Genomic DNA, 15977 nt, shown 5'->3' with positions numbered 1-15977 from the left:
TGTAAATATTCTATATGTGAGGACTTTGTTCTTCTCAGTGGGTAGAAGCCTCTTTGGGATAAAAGCTTCATGGTAGAATTCCTGGGTCAGAGGGAATGAAGATTTTAGTCATCTTGATTTTATAATGCCAAATTGCTTTCTAAAGTGATTCTGCTGATTCAGTTTGCTGAATATGAGTAAAACCTCATTTGCATTTATTTTGTTATTAGTGAGTTAGAATATTATTTTCAATGGTGGCTAATCATTTGCAGTTCTTTTGACAAGTGTTCATATTTTTGACTACTTATCTATTGAAAAATGACTTCTGGTCATACACACATGTGAAGGGAGGTATAATGTATATATGTATGTGTATCTTCATTCTTTATGTATAGGATAATAAACTTTTAAGAAACTTGGCATAAAGATTTTTTCAACGTTCAGTTACTTTTCTTCTCATACTAGATGCATTAATTTTTTCTGTACAAAGGATTTCATGCAATCAGAATTATATTTTTCTTTCATAATTGCCTCTATCAAATGGAGTAATCACCACCCTAAAAAAGTCAGTGCAAAATTATAAAAAGACAAATATATCATACTTCCCTTCTATTTTTTTTATATGATCTTAAATATTAAGGGCACATATGCATTTGAATGTATTCTAGAATATGGCATAGGATGTTGATCTAAAACTATTTTTCTATTTTCTCCAAAGTTTTTACCTAGTAAATTCTTTTCTAAGAAAATTTATAGACTTCAATTTATAATTTCTCTTTGGATTTAAATTTGTATTATATAAGAATGACTTGGTATATTATTCAGAAATATTTTGACTGAGCCTCAAAATATATAATATGAAAAGCTATTATTGAAATTTATCCAAGGTTGGGGTTTTCCTTTACACTGCAGCATCAACTATTTCAAGTATAAGAATGTCACTTGCCTCTTTTTGTCCTTTTTTAGGGTAATCATGACATGGCCAGAGAACTTTATCAAAGTCTGCTGACTCAGGTAGCCTCAGAACATTTCTACTTTTGGCTGAACAGTTTGAAGGAATTCTCCCATGCAGAGCAGTGTCTCACAGGGTTACAAGAAGAGGATTATAGTTCAGCACTTTCCTGCATTGCTGAATCTTTAAAATTCTACCATAAAGGGATAGCATCCTTAACAGTAAGTCTCTTTTGTTATAATATGATGGCCTACATGGAAATAAACATATTTATTTGAGTTCTTTTAATTACCTCTTTCAAAGACTTACTTTAGTAAATTTTTAACTTCTTGGTCATAATTAAAAGGAGGGATTTAGTATTTATCAACCCATACTTATTTAGATTGCTATTTGGTGGAATATTGATAGTCATTCCCCTTTTTTAAAATCTTGCACAGGAAACTGAAGTTTAATTATCTTAAGAGCAAATCTTTTATAGCAGAAAAAAATGCCACATAGAAAGTACAAAAGGAGTAAAGTTAAGAGTCTTTCCTTTCTGCTCCACAGCACTCTACCCAGGTCACTAATAGTGGGATATATTAACATCAAATCCCATTGGTTTAGCATCTACTTATGCATGACTTTCTGTTAGGAAGGGCTAAGTATTCTTTTAAAAATACCAGAAATAGCTGCTCTAGTTACTTTTTCTTATAGCTAATGAAGAAAAGGCCAAATAAGATTAATAACTAGAAATATCATGTAAAATCTCTTAGAGTTTAAGAAACTCTTTAGTCACGTAATCTACCTTTCCTCAGTTGTGGTGTCCTCTCTACAAAATTTGTGAAAAGAATTTCAGTATGGGATTGAAAAGTTAGTACTAACATCAAGTGCATACATTGTTGTCAGAGCTATGCTAAGTGCTAATGATGCAAAGAAAGGCAAAAGTTCCTGCCCTCAAAGAGCTTACAATGTTACAGAAGATTCAATATAGCTGCAGCTATGTATAAATAAATTGTATGCAGGATAATTGGAAGGCAAAAGAGGGAAGAAGGTACTAGACTTTAGAAAGCCTTTCCTGAAACTTGAGGGAGAAAATTCCATGTGTGGGAGAGAGCTTAGAGGTCACCACCATCTTACAAAGTAGCACTTTGCATTTTAAAACAAATCTAATTGTTCTTTATGTTGAGCTAGAAACTTTCTTCCTCTAACTTCCACTTACTGGTTCTAGTTCTGTTCTCTAGTAATAAAGACTATTTCCCATATAACTGCCAATCAAATGTTTGATGAGAGAGAGGAAGGGGGAGAGGGGAGGGAGGAGAATCGGGAGGGAAAATTGAGAGGGTAAATAGAAGATGATCTTATGGAAGACACAATAAGTGGGAGGGACTGGTAATGGCCCCTTGCTGAAGGTGAGATTTGAGCTGAGACTTGAAGGAAACCAAGAAGGTAAAGATGAAGAGAAGAGCATTCCAGGCTTAGAGGACAGTTAGTGACAAGACTCAGTCAGAAGATGGAGTCTTGTAAGAAGGCCAAGAGAGACTACATAGTATTTGTGACCATTGTACCTAGACACTCTGCTAGATATACCATTACAATGTGAGGATTCAAAATAGGAGAACATAAATTTTTTTTCCTTCCAAGCCATGCTTAGACCAAGACTTCTGAAGGCTTGATTTTCACTGATTATTTGAAGATAGGAATACAACATCTCTTTTTAAGGGTTGCTATGTGGATAGTATTTTTAAAAGTTATTTAGCCATTCATTTATTTCCATTGAATGGCCAAGAATTATAATTTAACAGTCTAATCTTACTGGATATACTGAAAATGAATTATAACTCAAGTAGTGAAAGAAGGCCATCTTTCTTAAAGAGTTAGTTTAGGACAAACAGAACTACAACAATAGTGAATAACTTATGTAGAGCAGAAAATTTCTTAATTGTTTTATATAATGACACTGGAAACAGTGAAATAGTATAACACAGTGAGGCAGTTATGAGTTGAATAAGTTTTTGTTTGTGCCTTTGATCTTAAATTTTTTTAATATTAAAATGGATTTATTGACATTTAAAATTAGCATTTGTTTCTTTCATTTTGTAAATTCAGACTTTTAGAAGCTTCCTCTTATTTAAAGAGAAAAAAATTAAATTGAAAGCATAATAATAATATCTGACATTTAGTTAGCATTCAAAAGCTCTATGAACATTTTATTTGATTCACTAGAGCATAGGTATTTGCTTACTTCCCAATTAATGAATGAGCCATTCTTGTCTTTATTAGAACATCTGGGAAAAAGTGAATGGTTTTTGACTGTTCCCGCCAAGCCAGTTAGATATTTGTAATTTTTCAGGAATAGGGTTTTTTTGTGAACTCTGGGTATTTAATTCCCCAGTATTTGAGAAACATGGTCTTAAAAATATGTTTACAAAAAATAATAATAATAATTGTGTGTGTATATGTATGTGTATGTTTACATTGGTAAAGCAACATTTTAGCTATTTTCACCTAATAATAACTTGGACCTATATAGACATAAGGGACTTCTTTTTAAGGGAGAAATTTTCTTAAACATCTTTTATGGTAACTGTTGTTATTAGTTGTACATAATATTGAGAGTGATATGAGAATAAGATCCTGCAAAATAGTTTAAAATATTTTTTTCACTGGTCACTGTTGACTTTGAATCTGAAGCATTTTTCAGCTTTTTAGTTTCAAATAAGCCATCTGTCAGTTGTGGAAATTCTGTATTTTGTTATTTTATAATTTGAGGGAGGGAGGAAACAGGCACCTAGACACTGTACTAAGAGCTTTTTCCACATTTTCCATTTAATCCTTATAAACACCATTTGAGGTAGTGCTATTACCCCCATTTTACAGTTGAAGAAACTGAGGCAGGTAGTAGTTAAGAATCACATAGATGATAAATAAGTTTGTGTTGAAATTCTCTCCACTCTGCTTCCTAAGTTGCATGGCAAGGACCTATTATAAATCAAGAGATACAGGGAAAATATGAATAAAATTAATATCAGCTAGTTTAATATTCAGGAATATTTAATATCTAGGAAACCATAATTTTTTCCCCCTGAGGCAATTGAGGTTAAGTGATTTGCCCAGGGTCACACAGCTAGAAAGTATTAAGTGTGTGAGGCCACATTTGATCTCAGGTCCTACTGACTTCAGGGCTGGTGCTCTGTACCACTAAGCTGCCTTCTCAATATAATCTTTAAGATAATCTAAAGTTAAACCTGTGGGCTGCCCTTAAATGAAACTATCTAGAATTTGAGCATTCATTTGTCAGGAATGTTATAAAAAGAGATTCATATTCAAATAGGAATAACCTGGTTGTACTCTAAGAACCTTTCTAACTTCAGGTTTCTATAATTAAGCAGACTAGAAGTATTAAATAGCTCTTATATCTAGAGAGATGCAGAAGCTGGATGAAAACTCACATTGAAAAATTAGAAAGGAGCTTAGAGATGTCCTTCCCCATCCAACTTCTTCTTTATGCAGGATACTCTGATAAGTGATCATCTAACCTCTGCCTAAACATTTTTAATGAAGGAAACTTCATAGCTTTGCAAATAGTTGTTTTCTCCTGTTAAACTCAAATCTACCACTCTTCCTAAACACTTCTACCTTTTGTTTCTATAGCATAGCATAGTGGGAAAAGAGCTGGTCTGAAAGCCAGAAAGACGTAAATTCAAATCCTGGCTTTGTAGTGCTGGGAAGTCACTTAGCCTTTCAGTGCTTCAAGCAACTCTCTCTCAGTTGTAGAGAAGGTTCTGGCCTGTATTGGTGGGGTTTCCTTATCAGTTAAATTACAGAATCAGTCATTAATCCTCAGGAGCTTTCCACTATTTACTCTTTAGCTCTTTTGTTAAGCTCTCTTGTCTTTTTTTGTTAAGTCTTTGCTTATCCAGGTTAAGCATTCCCATTTATTTCAACAATCTTTCATTTGATATTGTGTAAAAAATCCAACCAACATGATCACCTTTTTTATTATTTTCAATACTATTTTATTTTTCCAAATTACATATAAAGATAGTTTTCAGCGTTACTTCTGCTAGATTTTGTTTCAAATTTTTTTCCTTCCCTTCTTTACCTCTCCCTCCCCAAGACAGCAAGTAATCTAAGTTAAATATGTGCAGTTCTTTTAAACGTGTTTCCATATTTGTTTATCATGTTGTGCATGAAAAATCTCACCAAAAGGGTTTCCCACCACAAGAGGGAAAAAGCCCAAATTTTTAAAAAGGTGAAAATAACTATGCTTCAATCCTTATTCAATCTCTAAAGTTCTCTCTCTGAAGGTAGATGTCATTTTCATTCCTAAATCACTTGGAATTGCCTTGAACCAGTGCATTGTTGAAAAAGCCAAGTCCATTATAGTTATGGTCACCTTCTTAAAATGTTTTTTTTTGTCTTTTAATTCTGGCTTCCAGAACTGGATGTAATACTGCTGTAATAACCTGGCACAAGCATAACTGTTGCTGTCGTTCAGTTTTGTCGTGTCTGATTCTTTGTGATCTCATGGATCATAGCACACCAATACTGTCTGTGGCTTTTCTTGGCAAAGATACTACTAGAGTGATTTGCCATTTCCTTCTCCTATAGATTAAGGCAAATAGAGATTAATGCTATAAGCAATTAGCAAATGTCTAAGGCCAGATTTTAATTCAGGTCTCCCTGACTCTAGGTCCATCATTCTATCCACTATACTGCTTTCCTGCGAATAAGAGCACAATACAGTGGAATTATTCCTTATTTTGATATGAATGTTATGCTCAAAATTGCATAAACTAAGATTATACCCTTTTTTTGCCGTTGTTGGCTCATAATAAGCTTATAATAATCTAAAATCCTCAGATATTTTTATGTAAGCTGCTTTCAAACGTCGTATTTTTATTCCTGTTAACTTTCATTTTATTAGTTTTAACTATATATACTGATTCTGCTTTCTAGGTTAATTTTGATTCCTGATTCTGTCATCCATCGGAGATTACAAATCTTCCAGTGCTTCCAGCACAAAAATCTAGATTGAGTAAAGGTTTTCATCCGGGGTTTCTATTATTTTAAGAGTACCTGTGCAAGGACCTATTCTTAGATTCTGTGACTTAGTTGATTAAAGATAGTTTTATTCAATGAGATTCCCCAGTGTGACCTTTAATGGTATTTCTTACAGAGCTTAGCATAGTGTCTTTCATATGATAAGAAGTTAGTAAATACTTGTTGAATTGATTTAAGTTAACAGAGGATGAGATTAGTGGAGAGCAGCTTGTGAAAGTTATAGAATAAGCTACAAAATTTAATCTATTGTACTTTGCTTAATAGATAATACTGTAGTCCATTTCTGGGGCTCTGAAATTACATATGTAGTCCTACTGCAAAAAGAATATTGCCTATGTATTTGTAGGATTTATGTTGGATATTACATAAATAATACCACTAGAGGATTTTAAACCATTCATACTATGGAAAGAATATGAATCACTGAAATGTTTTGTTTACTTACAAATGGTTTGAATTAACTATGGAAATAAACCAAATCAATAAATATTTGTCTGCCATATATGTAAGAAACTATTCTAAGGCAGATCATAAATAAATGGAATTTATCTTTAATGCCTCTTGCCCTTCCTTCAAATCCATTCATCTGTTTAGCTTTGTTCTCTTTAGTCTAGCATACTCAGGTCTTACTGCTATTCATCTATCATTTCTCTAGACTCAGATAACTATATTTAAACTTACGTGTGCCAACTTTTATTTCTCTTTAGTTTTTTTGGATCATTTGTATTAACTAGCTAATAATGAATACATTCTAATGGAAGAAGATAAGTCTTCTGTTGATGATTATAGATGTTAAAGGAGGCCCCCTACCGACATTCTTCCTCTCCTTTTTTATATTTCCTATCAATACTGGCTCTAGTGAAATACACTTCAGTTCCAGTAGAAAAAGATAATGCTATATCACAGGTTGGTAAAGTAAATAATTCTTTTAATATCTACAGACTCTGATAGAACCCTCAAATTATATCTTACATGTTTTGACTCTTTATAGGTTACTGCCTAGTCTTCCAACATATCACACCCAATCCTGAATGTGTAGGGGTGGCTCACCATTACATTCAGACCCATAGTTCTTAAAAGGATGATGTCTCAGAACCCGTGTTGCCTCTAGTTAGCTTTCTTTTCTTATTTTAGATCTGTTATAAATCTAGGCATTCATCCATCTGTATGAAAATTCTGTTTTCTTGGTTTGAATTATATGTTATTAGGTATTGTTGTTATTGCATGAACTATAACAGTTCATTAACTTAGTATTTTATTTAATTCTTATCTTAAACTTATATTTATTTTTCTAGGCTGCCAGCACACCATTGAATCCTTTGAGTTTTCAGTGTGAGTTTGTAAAACTAAGAATTGACCTTCTGCAGGCCTTTTCTCAACTTTTTTGCACCTGTAATAGCCTAAAGACAAGTCCTCCACCTGCTATTGCTACAACCATAGCTATGACTTTGGGGAATGACCTTCAAAGGTGTGGCCGCATTTCTAATCAGGTATGTTCTTGAATAGGTATATATCTTGCAGTATTTTTTGTAAAAGTGAAAAATTTTAAAATTTGTTAATTGTTAAAGGTTTATATTATAGAAATAAAGTATACAAGGTATATTAAATCATCTTGTTAACAATTGGTTGGCCTGTTATTTTCTATTTGGCTCTTAGCAAAATTTTTATTTCAGATTTTCACAAAGAAAGTAGACCTACATGTGTTTCATGTTTTTTATTCTGTAAAGTTTATAAAGCATTACCTTAATAGATAAAAAGTATTTTTTTAACTTAATGTATATGGAGATATAATTTAGGTAACATTAAGATATTTTATTTTGTAAAGTAGACAGAAAAAGAAATCTTTTTTATCATATACTTATTTTTATATATACATCATTATACTTCTGAATATATATGCCAACTTTTTTTTCATTTCTTAGAAATTCTTAAACATTCTGCTATTAAACTTTGTAAAATTAAATGGTCTAAAAATTAAACATTCACCACAATATGTGTGAATTTAATCAATTGGGATAAATTTTGTTTCTTTTAGCTTTCTTGTTTACATAAAAGCTTTAAAAAAATTTTGTGGTCATTTTTCTTTGTAGATGAAACAGTCTATGGAAGAATTTCGAAATTTGGCATCCCGTTATGAGGAACTTTATCAGGCATCTTTTGATGCTGACTCAGCAACATTGAGGAATGTAGAGTTGTATCCATCTGGTCCCAAATTTATTGTACTTTTTAAACATTCTTTTAAGTTCAAAGTATTGATTAGTTATGCTTTTTTGACATGTGTAGATCATCAAGATTAACATATCAAATAACATGGTTTTTTAAAATTAGCATAAAGTTTTCTGATTTAAAATCAGTTTCAAAATAATAGGTATTATTTCAGAATTTGTTTTCCTTTTAAGGACCTCCAGAGAAAGGAAGGATAGTCCTCAGTATGTATCCTACTGATAGTAATCATTATGTCCCTTATACTACAAAAGGATAGTATATTTTTCTCCTAGAAAGCTATTGTGTCACTCTATTGATTTCTTTGCTTTATACTAAATAATTTTAGTTATACTAAATAATTCTAGTTTATAAGATCATAGATTTAATATTAGAAGGGCCTTAGAGGTCCAGCATTTGTTTTCCTTTAAACCTTTAATCATCATCGTTCTTGAAACCTCTGAGTTAGCTGTTCCTCAAAGATGTAGAACATAAATAAATACATGGTTAAATCAAGGATTCTTAAGTTGGGTCCACAGATTTTAAGGGGTGAATGCATAGATTACAAGGAATTTATGAATTTAAGTGGGGAAATTTACATTTTTATTTTCACCAACTAACAGAAATTTAGCATTCTTTCATTTATTTTTAAATGTTATTATTAGAAGGAAGTCTGGGACATATTAAAGGATAATCCTTGCTGTAGACTTAGGATAGAATAACTTCTATTTATTTAGCCTATATCTCTTAACAAGGAAAATAGCCCTCTAACTAGTTTTATTTATACAGCAACAATGATGTTGCTCCTGTTAATATTAGTGAAGTTTTTCCTTGTCATACTAACTTTTCATATATCCAGAAAAGAAATGTAATATATTTGAAAAGTGCTTGCATGGATTTAGAAAAACTGGGCACTCATAAAATTGCGATCATTCATATGTCTTATGACCTTTAACAAGTCATATATATATTGAAAACTTTCATTTATAAATTGGGCCTAATGCTAATAACATATGCTTCATGTACCAACACATTTGGCCATTACAACCCTGGGAGATTTTTATTTTTTGGGGGGGGGGGGGTTACATTTTACAGATGAGGAAACCAAGGCTCAAATGATAATAAACAATTTTCCAGGGTCAGTACAGCTCTAGGGCTAGTTTGTCAGAGCAAAATTCAAACCTCAACTAATTATATTTTGTGCCAGCTTTAAGATTGTCATTTCATGATAAAAATTCTTTATTTTAAGGTATTCCTTTAATATTGAGAAGCAACATGATTATTTTTATGGGTTGCTAACTTTCTTCAAAGGATAGTTTTCCAAATTGGGAATTCCACAAACTAATGAAATCATGGATCTACAGTTCTGAACAAAAAGAAAAAAAATCCTTAATGTTAATTCTAGACAGCAGCAGAGTTGTTTGCTGATCTCTCATGCAATAGAAGCCCTGATTTTGGATCCAGAGTCAGCAAGGTAAGTCCTTTACAACTTATTCTTACTGCTTTTGTGTAGTCACCTGATTCATGTTCTAATGCACAGTCCATTTTTATTTAGCTTTTGTCTTTAATTTCAAACACCTCTGTGACATAATTTTTCCCAGCTACTAGTAAAGAAGGGTGTTTGCCATGCTCTCTGACTAATGTTTCCATATTCCTTCTTTCTTCACATAAATATGGCCTTGTGGTTGATTGATCCCAAACTTCTATTTTAGGCCAATTTTCTGTTGTCAAGTCTCTAAAGTTTTTCATATAGTTTTCCTTATCTCCCACCTACTATCTCTCTTAAATTCTTCATATTTAAACTGAACTGTTGCAAAAGTCTCAAGTCTTTCCCCTTTCCAGTCTGTCATTATACTGGTGCTAAAGTGATATTTCTTGAAACTCAGAACTAACCATTATCACTTCCTGCTTTAAAAGTTTCAGGATCAAATGACATCTCCTACATTTCCCATTTAGAGAACCCTGTGATGTGGCTTTATGTGCCTTTTCAGACTGATATTATTCCCCTCCATACCCTTTACCATCCAGCCAGACCTATGCAAAATCTGCCATCTCTTAGCTGTTCTCTACACCTGGAATGTGGTCCCTGCTCACCTCCAGCTTCCTTTAGGGCTCAGCACAAGCATCACATCTGGTCTTCCTCATAGCTTGCTCCTTTCCTCTTGAAATCTCCTTGTATTCCCTTCTGTACTTACTTATATGAAGGCACATGGTATTCCCAGATAACCTGAGAGCTCTTCCTTCTTTCTCCAATTTCTTGGTTATATCTTTTATATCTTAATTATATCCCAGTTTGAAGCTTGGTATACAATGTAGACATTGCTCTTTACCTCATTGTTTGTTGCCAGGCTGCTTTCCAATTTGACACCTGCCCTAGAGCATTTGTTTCAATGCCTTATTACATAGTATTTAATCAATTGTCTGATTGATTGGATGGTTTCTTCAGTTTCCAGGAATATGGTTCTACTGGATCAGCACATGCTGATAGTGAATATGAAAGAAGAATGATGTCTGTATATAATCATGTCTTAGAAGAGGTAGAATCACTGAACCGGAAATATGCTCCTGTTTCTTACATGGCAAGTAGCAGTATTTTTATTACTATGTTAGTGAATTGTTTGGTGAATTGTTTGTTACAATGATCTTTTACTCTTAAATGAATTTCAAATTGTGAATCATCATAGCTAAAAGATGAAAATATATGTATACATAAATGCAATCCTACCATTCTAATCTAAGTTTTCTCCTGAGGTATATAAGACTGAATAAAAATGGAGAAGCAAGGAAACATTAATCTCTTTTTGCTACTTGACAGCTTATCAGAAATTAAAAATACAAATTGTTCTGAACACCGAATGGTTGTTTCCTTGTTGTAGGCACAAAATCTTGATATAGTCTCTGAATTCTAAATTCCTTAGAATAATAGCCATGGTTATACAATCATAATTTTTTTTTTTCTAATTGCCCTTGGTACAAGTTAAATAGTTAATTTTAGTTTAAAATAATTTTTTAGTTTCTTCTTAAAGTTTATTTTAGCAGTTCAGAATTGTCTTTTCAGAATTTGTAGTCCAGGAAAAACACTGAAAGACAGCGGCCCTGCCTCAATGATATTAGAATTCTTTTTTTGCATTGCTCAGTTAAAGATGGATAGCTGTCACCTGGCCCAAAGGCTTATATACTATTGTGCTGTGAAGCAAAACTCTGGGCTAGGCAATGTCCAAAGGTCTTTTTGCATTGTCTAATACAAAAACATCGTATTGAAAGTCCAGTTTTTTGTTCTCCAGGAAATCATTAAATTTTGTTTTATCTGTTGGTATCACATCTCTTAAAGAAGAGTTTAAATCAGATAATAATCTCTAAAATCCTCTCAGCTTGAAAATTCAGTAATATGTCTTATTCCTAAAATTTTAATTTCTTTTTTCTTTTTAGCTATTTATGTATTTATTTATTTACTTATTTATTTATTTATTTATTGTGGCTAGTGATGCATTCTTTTTTTTTTTTTTTTTTTTTTTTTTTTTTTTTTTTTTTTTTACAAAAAAAATTATGCATAGGTAATTTTCCAGCACTAACAATTGCAAAACATTTTATTTCAACTTTTCCCCTCCTTCCCCCCACCCCCCTTCCCCCAGATGGCAGGTTAGCCAATACATGTTAAATTATATATTTCTTCTAGGTAGGAAAATGTGTTGCTTAAAATTTAGCTTCATTTCTTGAAACCTTATTTTAGAAAAGAAGCGTTAGTGTTTGCTATAGTACATTTTTAAGTGACAAAATTGGAGATAACTGAAATGCAGCAGCACAGAGAATTTGTACTCCAGTTAATTCTCCCCACTGCTTACTCACCCTCTGTGGACTCATGGCTCTTTAGCAGAGCTGTAAATGGAAATAAGAGATGGAAACAAAACCCCACCAGACTGCGATTACTTGGAGAATATGTACCAGCCACTATTCTTTCTCCTTTCATTACAATTGTCATGCTTTCTTCCCATCAGCTATCATGCCTTTTAGTATGGTGGGGAAGAAGTCAACATGGACATGAGCACATTTGACACTCATGTTGCTATTGTCTATAGGTCACCACTCCATCCTTACCCCTTTTCCCAAGGTGATTGGCACCTCTCACAATAATTTTTCTTCCTTTTCCAACTCCTGTCCTTATACTTGGGGACTTCAACATCCAAACACTCTTCCTCAAGCTCCCCAGCCTGCTCACTTCCCCTGGTCACCTGCTCCATCCCACCTCTGCCACACAAAGGGACTCATGCCCTTGATCTTGCCATCAGCCACAGATGTAACACCTCCATGTGCAAGAAATCAGAAGTGTCCCTCTCTACCATAGTCTGTTTCTCTTTTCCATCTGCCTGGGGTTACCGAATCTTCACATCTATACCGTGACCTCTACTCTCAAGATCTTTCAGTTCTCTCCCAGAATGTCTACCCTGCGCTGACTGTTCTCTCCTCTTTTCCCCTCTTGATCTAGTGAACCAGTTCATTTGAGTGTCTGTCCTTTGCATCTTTCTGTAAGGGCCCTTTAAATGGGCGGACACAGTGCATCGGGAGATTGAGGCCCAGAAATAATTTCTGTGGATATTAGGACTGCCCTTGGGCGGGATCCTGGCCATATTGAGATAGTTTCGTAATGGGTGACTCTCTCGCTGATTGGCTGTGTGTGTGACCTCACAGGCCCTATGTAAGCCCACTGCAGGCAGCAACCGCTCTCTTTAACCTCGTGCTGTTCACCCTGGCTCCCCAGCCTGGGTGGCCAAGCCAAGATGGGTAGCCAAAAGAGGTAAGGGTTTTGGTAGTGAGCACATGGGTCTTCTGACCAGGTGTTCACTCGGGAACCAACAAGTCAGGGCATCAGTTAGGTCATTATGTGAGGAGGTATAATAAAGGCTTTTAAGATTACACGTGGTTGTTCTTGAGTGCGCTACCGGTTACTAAGCTATAGATTCAAGAGATTGTGGCCAGAGACCTTTGAAGGCCTCAGAGGAGGCGAGCCGGGTAGAGTTCACACTGCAAAGGACAGTGGTCAAAGGTACTCTGGTGGGTCTAGGACAGACTAGTAATTGTAACTGCCAGGAGAGCACGTTACAAATGGCGCCCAACGTGGTGGACGCATCAGGAATTATCAGGTTTTGAAAATATTTAATATTCAGAATTAAGATTCTGAAAGATCCGGTAGAAACGCCACTTAGGAGGGAAGACAGAGAAGCAATATGGACCCAGGTAACTCTGGGATCAGACTCAAGGACACAGCTGAACATAATGCTTATATCAAGAGGTTAAAGAGCCAGATGGAAGATCTTTTAACAAAGATCACCACTGAAGAACAGCAGGAAGCTTGTAATCAAGCTCCACAAAGGCTATCCCCACACCCAGTAAATAGAGCTAGGAGAGGGAGCAACCTAGAGCTAATGCGATTGTATGACAGTAGAGAGTATAAAATGCCACAGCAAGAGTTGCTGGAATTGCAGGTTAAACTACAGATGGAGATAGAGAAAGAAGAAAAAGCTAGGTTACTACAGATAGAACAGGAAGAGTTCAAACCAGTGGCAGAAACTAAAGAAGGAAATAAACGAATCACATGGACTTCAGTTGTAGAAATTCTTCTTAGCGTTTTGTTGGTTTACCTTGTGCATTGTTGTTTTAAGGAATTTATTGATTACTCTTTCATTGAGAAGAAGTTTAGTTCTTTTTATGTGCAAAGCTCAGGTTTGATTTTAAATCAGCCTTTGGGGAATTTTCCAATTCTTCTTCCCTCTGCCTCACCTTCTTGGGCCAAGGGAGAAGGGGGAGGAGGAAAAGGAAGGGCGATAATATCATCAGCACTGCCCATTAATCCATTCAAAACTCCTGTGTCTTCATTTCAAAAGACAGGAGTAGGCTTTATGCCCCAAGGCAAAAAGGAATTGTGGGGTATTGAGTATAATCAGAAAAGTTTTAAAAATACAGTTCAGTTAATTTCTAAGAAACCTTACAGGGATAAGGCCTTGCAGTTAGAGAGAGTGGAGTTTTATACTTGTAAAACTGCTAGGATCGTCTTTGGAGAGTTGAAACTCCTCTTTTCTTACCTCGTGGATTTTCTACTTCCACAGGTGGGCTTGATTTCCCAACCCCCTACGGGTACTTATAAAACAGTGTTTATGTCTAGAATGGGTTGGAAAATTGTTGTTTTAATCACTAGAATAAATAGACAGTGTGTGATCTTTGACCCAGGAGGAAAAGTAATATCAGATTTATTGATTCACACTCCTGGAGTACAATTTTTAGGCAAAAGAATTCAGGGATATAGCCGAGTGTTCTCTTTTCATTAACTGTATGAGTGGATGTTTTAAGACCAATGGACATTATGGCTTCATTCCAATCTGGAGAAGCAGCTAGACATGTGATCAACCATTTTTCTATTGTAGAAATTTCACATGCATTTAAGACAGTTTATGGATTGGCTTACAAATATTTTTGCATTGAGTTTGACTTTGCCCATTCCATTGGCATTTCTTATAATCCTATTAGTAAAGTCATTACTGCACCAACTATCCCCAAGATCTTCTCTTCTAAACAAGAGAAGGGAATTTTGGGATATGTGATTGCTTACAATTTTTAAATTTTGATTTTACATTTTTAAACACTCTTGATTTTACATCTTCAAAGTATTTTGATTTTACATTTTAAAGTTATTTTGGTTTTATATTTTTAATCTATTTCGGTTTTACACTTTTAAATTATTTTGGTTTTACATTTTTAAATTCTTTGCATTTTACCTTAGCAATGCACTTCGGGCATACACAGAAAGTGCAGCTAAGTGACAGACTGACTTTTGTCTGACTTGTTAATCTTTTTGACAACAACTTTGTTTCCACTGTGATGTGGAAAGGCCTGGATGGCATTTGGAAAAGCCCAAGTTGGGCCCCAGGGACATTCCTTCCTAGGTGCAGATCCAGCAGCAGAGTTCATCCCCACCAGAGACATTTGTAACCTGGGGATCCAAGAGAAGGACCAGACAAGAGGGACCAGCCAGATGTCCGCAGCCCTTCAGACGCTGATGGCAGCAATGTCCCTCCTGACCGTAACACCAGAGACACCAGACACAGTTCCAGTGTTGCAGCTGAAATGGACTGTTTTGGGTGATACGCAATATAAAGACTGTAAATGGACAATGGGCCTGCTTGCTTCTCCCGTGGCCACTTGCCATATGGTGGCCTGGGAAGAGGCTTTGCCCTATGCTTTCTATTGAAGGACTATGCTTTTAAATTAGTGGGTGAAAAACCAACACACCCACCTGCCATTGTTATTGAGACAATGTTACTGGACATGACTTTGCTTATGTGCACCTGTGAATCTAGAATTGCTCTAGGATTGTGAAAAGTGCAATAGAGAATTGTGATAAGCTAGAATTGCTCTAGGATTGTGAAAAGTGCAATAGAGAATTGTGATAAGCTAGAATTGTTCTAGAATTGTGAAAAGTGCAATTGAGAATTGTGATAAACTAGAATTGTTCTAGGATTGTGACAAGTGCAATTGAGAATTGTGATAAGCTAGAATTGTTCTAGGAGTGTGAAAAGTGCAACAGAAAATTGTAAGAAACTAGAATTGGTCTAGAACTGTGATAAATGTAACTAGAATTGTGACAACCTACCTACTGATATTTGTTAACTAGAATTGTGATGTTTTACCTTGTTGACTTCCCACCTCAGTGTTGACATCCTACCTCATTGGCATCCAATCTCTTTGGCCTATTATCTCGAGTATGACTTTGATGAATGGGTTGAACATTTGGGCCACTGTTGAGCCTGGT

At 34.7% G+C, this 15977-nt stretch overlaps 1 protein-coding gene across 1 annotated transcript in view; it reads left to right on the top strand.

The window, feature by feature from the left end:
* The window catches only part of INTS7 (integrator complex subunit 7), a 65234-nt gene that overhangs the window by 39154 nt on the left and 10103 nt on the right, over positions 1 to 15977 (top strand). Inside the window, exons 13-17 of the mRNA XM_074309100.1 lie at positions 946 to 1152; positions 7270 to 7464; positions 8065 to 8168; positions 9582 to 9650; positions 10623 to 10755. Of these exons, the coding sequence (XP_074165201.1) occupies positions 946 to 1152; positions 7270 to 7464; positions 8065 to 8168; positions 9582 to 9650; positions 10623 to 10755 (708 nt within the window). The remainder of the gene's footprint in view (positions 1 to 945; positions 1153 to 7269; positions 7465 to 8064; positions 8169 to 9581; positions 9651 to 10622; positions 10756 to 15977) is intronic.

The sequence above is a fragment of the Sminthopsis crassicaudata genome, chromosome 4, assembly GCF_048593235.1.
Source record: "Sminthopsis crassicaudata isolate SCR6 chromosome 4, ASM4859323v1, whole genome shotgun sequence".
NCBI classification, from domain to species: Eukaryota; Metazoa; Chordata; class Mammalia; order Dasyuromorphia; family Dasyuridae; genus Sminthopsis; species Sminthopsis crassicaudata.
Note: the sequence above shows the minus strand (reverse complement) of the source record. Positions and strands in the feature narration are given on the sequence as shown.